The following is a 10,555-nucleotide window of genomic DNA, read 5'->3' as shown; positions in this document are numbered from 1 at the left end:
TATTAAGACGAGGTGCTGGCTAGCAGAGTAGAAAACCTGAAAATAAAAGAGAGCTGCACACTCTAGGAGCTCAGATGCAAAAATGTAATACCAACGTTTCGACAGCCAAGCTGTCTTCATCAGGGTATAATCACAAACACTACGGGATGACTCGTTTATATAGTGTCAAAAGACACAGGTGTCTGTAATCATGGCCAAGAATGGCCTAATATCATTGGTTAATAATCAAATATTAAAATGTCATACAAAGAACAGCATACAAACAAATGGATAGCATACGATCATAGATTAATTTGACTATATAAGTTTACACACAATTACAATGGCAAAGTCACAATAATCACAAGAATGGCTTCAGATCAAAGTCTATGTTGAGTCCGAAGGGCGCAAGGGTCTTTAAATTAAAGATCCAGGCAGCCTCTCGTTTTAACAATAAATTATCAAGGTGTGATGTTGTGTGTTTCAGATGTGAAGGGTGACTCCTCTCTACCTGCTCAGGTAAGGCAGAACCATTACCCAGCTAGAACACGAGTTATGCTGTCGATACACACTAGTTATGCTGTCATTACACACTGGTTATGCTGTCATTACACACTAGTTATGCTGTCGTTACACACTAGTTATGCTGTCGTTACACACTAGTTATGCTGTCATTACACACTGGTTATGCTGTCATTACACACTAGTTATGCTGTCGTTACACACTAGTTATGCTGTCGTTACACACTAGTTATGCTGTCGTTACACACTAGTTATGCTGTCATTACACACTGGTTATGCTGTCATTACACACTAGTTATGCTGTCATTACACACTGGTTATGCTGTCGTTACACACTGGTTATGCTGTCATTACACACTGGTTATGCTGTCGTTACACACTAGTTATGCTGTCATTACACACTGGTTATGCTGTCATTACACACTAGTTATGCTGTCGTTACACACTAGTTATGCTGTCGTTACACACTAGTTATGCTGTCGTTACACACTAGTTATGCTGTCATTACACACTGGTTATGCTGTCATTACACACTAGTTATGCTGTCATTACACACTGGTTATGCTGTCGTTACACACTAGTTATGCTGTTATGCTGTCATTACACACTAGTTATGCTGTCGTTACACACTGGTTATGCTGTCGTTACACACTGGTTATGCTGTCATTACACACTGGTTATGCTGTCGTTACACACTAGTTATGCTGTCATTACACACTGGTTATGCTGTCATTACACACTAGTTATGCTGTCATTACACACTGGTTATGCTGTCGTTACACACTAGTTATGCTGTCGTTACACACTAGTTATGCTATCATTACACACTAGTTATGCTATCATTACACACTAGTTATGCTGTCATTACACACTGGTTATGCTGTCATTACACACTGGTTATGCTGTCATTACACACTGGTTATGCTGTCATTACACACTGGTTATGCTGTCGTTACACACTAGTTATGCTGTCGTTACACACTAGTTATGCTGTCGTTACACACTGGTTATGCTGTCATTACACACTAGTTATGCTGTCATTACACACTGGTTATGCTGTCGTTACACACTAGTTATGCTGTCGTTACACACTAGTTATGCTGTCGTTACACACTAGTTATGCTGTTGTTACACACTGGTTATGCTGTCGTTACACACTAGTTATGCTGTTATGCTGTCATTACACACTAGTTATGCTGTCATTACACACTAGTTATGCTGTCATTACACACTAGTTATGCTGTCGTTACACACTGGTTATGCTGTCGTTACACACTGGTTATGCTGTTATGCTGTTATTACACACTAGTTATGTAGTTATGCTGTCATTACACACTAGTTATGCTGTCGTTACATACTAGTTATGCTGTCGTTACACACTAGTTATGCTGTCGTTACACACTGGTTATGTTGTCATTACATACTAGGTATGCTGTTATGCTGTCATTACACACTGGATATGCTGTGGTTAGACACTGGTTATGCTGTCGTTAGACACTGGTTATGCTGTCGTTAGACACTAGTTATGCTATCGTTACACACTGGTTATGCTGTCGTTACACACTGGTTATGCTGTCGTTACACACTGGTTATGCTGTCGTTACACACTAGTTATGCTGTTATGCTGTCATTACACACTAGTTATGCTGTCATTACACACTAGTTATGCTGTCATTGCCCACTGGTTATGCTGTTATTACACACTAGTTATGCTGTCATTGCACACTAGTTATGATGTCATGCTGTCATTACACACTAGTTATGCTGTCATTACACACTAGTTATGCTGATATTACACACTAGTTATGCTGTTATTACACACTAGTTATGCTGTTATTACACACTAGTTATGCTGTCATTACACACTAGTTATGCTGTCGTTACACACTGGTTATGCTGTCGTTGCACACTGGTTATGCTGTCGTTACACACTAGTTATGCTGTTATGCTGTCATTACACACTAGTTATGCTGTCGTTACACACTGGTTATGCTGTCATTACACACTGGTTATGCTGTCATTACACACTAGTTATGCTGTCGTTACACACTGGTTATGCTGTCGTTACACACTAGTTATGCTGTCGTTACACACTAGTTATGCTGTCGTTACACACTGGTTATGCTGTCGTTACACACTAGTTATGCTGTCGTTACACACTAGTTATGCTGTCGTTACACACTAGTTATGCTGTCGTTACACACTAGTTATGCTGTCGTTACACACTGGTTATGCTGTCGTTGCACACTGTTTATGCTGTCGTTACACACTAGTTATGCTGTTATGCTGTCATTACACACTAGTTATGCTGTTATGCTGTCATTACACACTAGTTATGCTGTCGTTACACACTGGTTATGCTGTCGTTACACACTGGTTATGCTGTCATTACACACTTGTTTTGCTGTCGTTACACACTAGTTATGCTGTCGTTACACACTAGTTATGCTGTCGTTACACACTGGTTATGCTGTCGTTACACACTAGTTATGCTGTCATTACACACTAGTTATGCTGTCGTTACACACTGGTTATGCTGTCGTTGGACACTGGTTATGCTGTCGTTAGACACTGGTTATGCTGTCGTTAGACACTCGTTATGCTGTCGTTACACACTAGTTATGCTGTCGTTACACACTAGTTATGCTGTCGTTACACACTGGTTATGCTGTCGTTACACACTAGTTATGCTGTTATGCTGTCATTACACACTAGTTATGCTGTCATTACACACTAGTTATGCTGTTATGCTGTCATTACACACTAGTTATGCTGTCATTACACACTAGTTATGCTGTTATTACACACTAGTTATGCTGTCTTTGCACACTGGTTATGCTGTTATTACACACTAGTTATGCTGTTATGCTGTCATTACACACTGGTTATGCTCTCATTACACACTAGTTATGCTGTTATGCTGTCATTACACACTAGTTATGCTGTCATTACACACTAGTTATGCTGTCATTACACACTAGTTATGTTGTCATTACACACTAGTTATGCTGTCATTACACACTGGTTATGCTGTGGTTAGACACTGGTTATGCTGTCGTTAGACACTGGTTATGCTGTCGTTAGACACTGATTATGCTGTCGTTACACACTAGTTATGCTGTCGTTACACACTGGTTATGCTGTCGTTACACACTAGTTATGCTGTTATGCTGTCATTACACACTAGTTATGCTGTCATTACACACTAGTTATGCTGTTATGCTGTCATTACACACTAGTTATGCTGTCATTACACACTAGTTATGCTGTTATTACACACTAGTTATGCTGTCATTGCACACTGGTTGGTTATGCTGTTATTACACACTAGTTATGCTGTTATGCTGTCGTTACACACTGGTTATGCTGTCGTTGGACACTGGTTATGCTGTCGTTAGACACTGGTTATGCTGTCGTTAGACACTCGTTATGCTGTCGTTACACACTAGTTATGCTGTCGTTACACACTAGTTATGCTGTCGTTACACACTGGTTATGCTGTCGTTACACACTAGTTATGCTGTTATGCTGTCATTACACACTAGTTATGCTGTCATTACACACTAGTTATGCTGTTATGCTGTCATTACACACTAGTTATGCTGTCATTACACACTAGTTATGCTGTTATTACACACTAGTTATGCTGTCTTTGCACACTGGTTATGCTGTTATTACACACTAGTTATGCTGTTATGCTGTCATTACACACTGGTTATGCTCTCATTACACACTAGTTATGCTGTTATGCTGTCATTACACACTAGTTATGCTGTCATTACACACTAGTTATGCTGTCATTACACACTAGTTATGTTGTCATTACACACTAGTTATGCTGTCATTACACACTGGTTATGCTGTGGTTAGACACTGGTTATGCTGTCGTTAGACACTGGTTATGCTGTCGTTAGACACTGATTATGCTGTCGTTACACACTAGTTATGCTGTCGTTACACACTGGTTATGCTGTCGTTACACACTAGTTATGCTGTTATGCTGTCATTACACACTAGTTATGCTGTCATTACACACTAGTTATGCTGTTATGCTGTCATTACACACTAGTTATGCTGTCATTACACACTAGTTATGCTGTTATTACACACTAGTTATGCTGTCATTGCACACTGGTTGGTTATGCTGTTATTACACACTAGTTATGCTGTTATGCTGTCATTACACACTGGTTATGCTCTCATTACACACTAGTTATGCTGTTATGCTGTCATTACACACTAGTTATGCTGTCATTACACACTAGTTATGCTGTTATTACACACTAGTTATGCTGTTATGCTGTCATTACACACTGGTTATGCTGTCATTACACACTGGTTATGCTGTCATTGCACACTGGTTATGCTGTCATTGCACACTGGTTATGCTGTCATTGCACACTGGTTATGCTGTCGTTACACACTGGTTATGCTGATATTGGTAAACAAAGCACTTTCTCTCTCTCTGTCTCTCTCGCAGGATAGCGTGTCGTGTGGCCGCAGTAGTGGTGGCTCTACCTCTTCTCTCTCCACCCCCCCCTCCATCTCCCACAGCCCCCCCCAGCCGCCTCAGCTCAACGGGGTTGCCATGGAAACAATGCTGCTGGGAGGGGGAGCTGGGCTAGGGATGGGGGGGATAGTGGGGGTTCTGAACAGAGTCATACAGACCACTTCCAGCCCTCACACATACAGCTACACACATACCTCCTCACCGGGCCCCAGCACCGCTCTGCCCATCTCCAGCTCCATCAACACCAGGTATGTACACTACTGCCTGTCTGACTGGCTGTATGGATACCTGGTAGTCTGTCTGGCTGACTGCATGGCTACCTGGTAGTCTGGCTGGCTGACTGCATGGCTACCTGGTTGTCTGCCTGGCTGACAGCATGGCTACCTAGTAGTCTGTCTGGCTGGCTGCATGGCTACCTGGTAGTCTGGCTGGCTGCATGGATACCTGGTGGTCTGGCTGGCTGACTGCATGGCTACCTGGTAGTCTGGCTGGCTGACTGCATGGCTACCTAGTAGTCTGTCTGGCTGACTGCATGGCTACCTGGTAGTCTGGCTGGCTGCATGGATACCTGGTAGTCTGGCTGGCTGGCTGCATGGCTACCTGGTAGTCTGGCTGGCTGGCTGCATGGCTACCTGGTAGTCTGTCTGGCTGGCTGGATGGCTACCTAGTAGTCTGTCTGGCTGGCTGCATGGATACCTGGTAGTCTGGCTGGCTGGCTGGCTGCATGGCTACCTAGTAGTCTGTCTGGCTGACTGCATGGCTACCTGGTAGTGTGTCTGGCTGGCTGCATGGATACCTGGTAGTCTGGCTGGCTGGCTGCATGGCTACCTGGTAGTGTGTCTGGCTGGCTGCATGGCTACCTGGTAGTCTGTCTGGCTGGCTGCATGGCTACCTAGTAGTCTGTCTGTCTGGCTGCATGGATTCCTGGTAGTCTGGCTGCATGGATTCCTGGTAGTCTGGCTGCATTAATACCTGGTAGTCTGGCTGCATGGATACCTGGTAGTCTGGCTGCATGGATACCTGGTAGTCTGGCTGCATGGATTCCTGGTAGTCTGGCTGCATGGATTCCTGGTAGTCTGGCTGCATGGATTCCTGGTAGTCTGGCTGCATGGATACCTGGTAGTCTGGCTGCATGGATACCTGGTAGTCTGGCTGCATGGATTCCTGGTAGTCTGGCTGCATGGATACCTGGTAGTCTGGCTGCATGGATTCCTGGTAGTCTGGCTGCATGGATACCTGGTAGTCTGGCTGCATGGATTCCTGGTAGTCTGGCTGCATGGATTCCTGGTAGTCTGGCTGCATTAATACCTGGTAGTCTGGCTGCATGGATACCTGGTAGTCTGGCTGCATGGATACCTGGTAGTCTGGCTGCATGGATTCCTGGTAGTCTGGCTCGCTGGCTGCATGGCTACCTGTCTGTCCTTCCATTGATTGACATGGTTGTTTCTCGCTCTGTCTTTAGTTTCAAGTTGATGTCGTTATATTTTCTCCCTCCCTGCCTGAGAGAGTGTGTGGTCTTGTGTTCTTGTGTGTGTTGTAGTTTTCTAACTGCGTGTCTGTCTTTGTGTGTTTTCACTCAGGTTGGGTGCCTTGTCTGAGCAGCAGAGGCTCTTACTGCACCAGAACCAACTACAACAGCTACTGTCTTCACAGCCCTCTGCGGTAAACACACACACACCAGGGCTCCGTTCTGACACCATTTAGTCGCATATTGCGGCCCTTTGACTTGGCTGTGCGAGTTAAATTTTTAATTGGTTGCATCAGTGCGAGCTGCACATTCTACATGGTCACCTCACTCAAAATGTTTAGGAGGCTAAAACTATGATTTTGGTCGAACAGTAAAGTACATTATCCTCGTGATTCCTGTAACGACAGTGTCTGTCTGCTCCTGTACCCGTTTCGCAGGGGCCTGCTGCTGTGTTGATCAAACCACTCTCAAATGCTCCGAGAGAAAACAAAGTGTTCTGATTTGAATAACCTTTTAAAATCCTATTGCCGGGCAAAACACAGCTGTCTCGTTGTCACACTTGGAGGTTATCAGCTTTCGTTAGGTACAGGTTTTTTATTTCTCCGCTCTCCGTTTTGAGCTCAATAGTAACTATTTTGCAACCAAGATCTTTGATATGGCTTTGAGATACGCAGGCCTCATTGGACGGTAGGCTACAACTGTAGCGTTTTTGGGACATTAAGGCCTGTTTGAATACAGAGATGAAATAACCCTGGTTGCAACGAGAAAAAGAGAGGAATCAAACTAGTGATTTGACGCTGTTACGGTGTCACCCCGGCTGGATATTAGACAGCAGAAATGGTCGTGGTCCTCCTTCACTACTCCCGCCCTAATGAAGACGCATCATATCAGGAACAACGAAATCAAAATATTAAAAAGAGATTTGGAAGAAAGACATTACAACTGAAATTAAATTATTTGACTTGTAAATGTAACCTATGTTCATTATGATGATTATAACTTTGCGAAAATACAGTTATTGAAGAAGAACTTTTAATTTATTGGCCGACCACATTTAAATGAAAGTGATGTGGATTGCTTCAGTGTGTGATAGACAATTTCAATACCGTCATAAAATGACTTTCCCTACCACATTTCTTTCTATTTCAGACATAGTTTCTTCAGTAAAGTGCAATATACCACAGCGGCCCTGTTCCAAATTACAAAGGTTCAATATTGGGTGTCGTCATGTTGTTCTACAAATAAATAAATATTCTCCACTATCCGCATTATAGTAGAATAACATTTGATTCAAAATAGAACATAATTACAATTTATTTTCCAATGTAAAATGTGTAGCCTACAGTTCAGGAATATATGCTTTTCCCCTCATGATAAGAAATGGCCATATTCGATTCAGACAAGTAAAACCATTAATGGATTACATCAATTGGAAATTGAAACATGTATACTCCACCATGATTTTTCAATTCATCAAATCTGTAGGGTTAATAGATTTGTTGTGGTAAACAAGGAAATTAAATAATTTATTAAATACTCTCTCTCTCTGCCCCTCCCTCTCTCTCTCCCCCTCTCTTGCTCTCCCCCCTCTCTCTCTCCCCCTCTCTCTCCCTCCCTCTCTCTCTCTCTCTCCCTCCCCCTCCCTCCCTCCTCTCTCTCCTCCCTCTCTCTCTCTCTCTCTCTCTCTCTCTCTCTCTCTCTCTCTCTCTCTCTCTCTCTCTCTCTCTCTCTCTCTCTCTCTCTCTCCCTCTCTCTCTCCTCTCTCTCTCTCCTCTCCCTCCCTCCCTCTCTCCTCCCCTCCCTCCCCTCTCTCTCTCTCTCTCTCTCTCTCTCTCTCTCTCTCTCCCTCTCTCCTCTCTCTCTCTCTCTCTCTCTCTCTCTCTCTCTCTCTCTCTCTCTCTCTCTCTCTCTCTCTCTCTCTCTCTCTCTCTCTCCCTCTCTCTCTCTCTCTCTCTCCCTCCCTCCCTCCCTCCTCTCCCTCCCTCCCTCCCTCCCTCCCTCCCTCCCTCCCTCCCTCCCTCTCTCTCCAGGACCAGCAGCAGGTGTTATTTTACCAGTTGATGCAGCAACAACAAGACCTCCACCAACTCCAGTCTTTCTCTTCCTCCCAGCTTCCCTCCATCCCTCTCTCCTCTGCTCAGCTGCCCATCACCTCCCTTCTTTCCTCCTCCAACGCCCACGGCACCATCACCGCCAACCCCTTCCTGGCTCTGCACACACACCCCGACACACACACACACGCCGCTGCACAGAAGCCCCGGCTGGCTGAGAAAGCTGTTGGAGTCACTGGACAGGAGAAGACCTGACCCACAAAACATATCTCTCTCTTCTCTGTATCCATCTCTCTCTCTTTCTGTTGGTGATTCTCTCTACTCTATCCATCCATCTTTCTCTCTCAGGGGTCTCCACCATCATGTGATCAGTCTGTGTGTTTAACCACACAAGCTCGCCCACAGAACTACAAACTCCAAAAAACGATCAGGACACTAACATAGCTGACTGACTCACAGCTCAGCTGGAGATATGAGGTCTGGGAAGTATGACTCTCATTGGACAGTTTTAAGAGAGGGAGGAGTTTGTAACTGCTGTTACCTCTCTATATCTGTGTGTATGGACCAGCATAAGACCTGACCAGAGACCACTCTAATGTAAGACTGACTGACTGCTCAGCCATGGAAGCCTTGCTATGACTGTCTTTCTGCTTGTACCTACCTCACACACACAAACCAGCCGATTAGTGCCCACAACTCTCAGCATCGGCCAATAGGAATCCACAACATTCATGACTGGCCAGTCAGGGTCCAATCCCCAAGTGCCTAAAGCCGAGGGGGCGGGGTTACTCATACTCCTCTTCCTGTCTCTCCTGTCAGACATCCATTCTCACCATATTACTGGCTGTCAAGCTGCGTTGCCCAGGCAACAGGTCACACAACACATTCTGAGAAGCTGGAAACTGTATTGTGCTGCTTTCACAAACTACAGAAACAAACTTTATAAATGGTCTCTTTATATTTAAGTGCCCGCTGTTCTTTCAAGCGTTTGTTTTATACTAATGTTTTAAGTTTTTCTCACTCTTGCTGTAAACATTTTTGATGGAAACAAATATTTGTTGTGTACTCAGAAAGATTGAAGTAGTGGTGGTGGTGTATATAGCTGCTATTGTGGGGAGGGGTGTGGATTCAATGGCACAGTTTTTACCTCGTTTGTGTAAATAAATATATATTTTTCATTGGCTGTGGGATGTAAATAAGTGATTGTGATTGGCCCTGCTGGTGTGAAGGATAGCCAATGAAACCTCATTTTGTGTGACTCTTATGAGCAGACAATAGGAGACGGGGACTGAACACAAAGTATTAATTTATTTTTATATGTGCAGCGACATTGTTTCGTTGTTTTTGTAAGTTTCACACCATTTATTTTATTTTATACTCGGCACCATGTTTCCATCTGTGTTTCTTTAGTTTGGATCAGTTTTGTACAACTGAAAAATCATAAAACATCCTCAAATGTTTCTATTTCAAGTCACCGAAGTAAAGAAGCGTTCTGGATAAAGAAAGAGACTGACTGGGTGAAAAGACGAGGAGGAGGACATACAGGAAGCCTGTGTCGGGATGTCGTCATGGTTTGTAGCTAGTGAGAACATCGTTAAAGCTTGATTTAACAGCTCTGTTCAAGTGCTTTTTGTAAAATGCATTTTAATGCTTTGGTTGAATAAAGAACAGATCTACCTCCCTAAACCTTCTGTCTAATAACATGTTTCTCTTTGTTTAACCTCTTTACCCCCATCTCTGGATGGATGAAGGGATGACAAACAGACTCTCGCACTCTCTCTCGTTTGTCGTCTTCTGTCTAGTGTTTAGCAGTTTCTGCATGCCCCTTTTATAGTGGTCCAGGTTCCCCCTGCCCCAGCAAGCACACACACAATGTGCACCCCTGTCCCTGATGACTTCCAGCTGCCTAGCTGTGTGTGTGTGTGTGTGTGTGTGTGTGTGTGTGTGTGTGTGTGTGTGTGTGTGTGTGTGTGTGTGTGTGTGTGTGTGTGTGTGTGTGTGTGTGTGTGTGTGTGTGTGTGTGTG

The 10,555-nt window shown here is 44.0% G+C and overlaps 1 protein-coding gene across 7 annotated transcripts in view; it reads left to right on the top strand.

The window, feature by feature from the left end:
* LOC118369759 (protein AF-10-like) overlaps window positions 1–10,216 on the top strand; it is a 94,279-nt gene extending 84,063 nt beyond the window's left edge. For all 7 annotated transcript variants that reach the window (XM_052501291.1, XM_052501304.1, XM_052501295.1 and 4 more), the window contains 4 exons: window positions 467–498; window positions 4,982–5,259; window positions 6,592–6,673; window positions 8,510–10,216. In XM_052501291.1, the coding sequence (XP_052357251.1) occupies window positions 467–498; window positions 4,982–5,259; window positions 6,592–6,673; window positions 8,510–8,785 (668 nt within the window). In that variant the 3' untranslated portion in view covers window positions 8,786–10,216. The remainder of the gene's footprint in view (window positions 1–466; window positions 499–4,981; window positions 5,260–6,591; window positions 6,674–8,509) is intronic.
* The last annotated feature ends 339 nt before the right edge of the window (window positions 10,217–10,555 follow it).

This window comes from Oncorhynchus keta, chromosome 4 (genome assembly GCF_023373465.1).
Source record: "Oncorhynchus keta strain PuntledgeMale-10-30-2019 chromosome 4, Oket_V2, whole genome shotgun sequence".
Lineage (NCBI taxonomy): Eukaryota > Metazoa > Chordata > Actinopteri > Salmoniformes > Salmonidae > Oncorhynchus > Oncorhynchus keta.
Note: the sequence above shows the minus strand (reverse complement) of the source record. Positions and strands in the feature narration are given on the sequence as shown.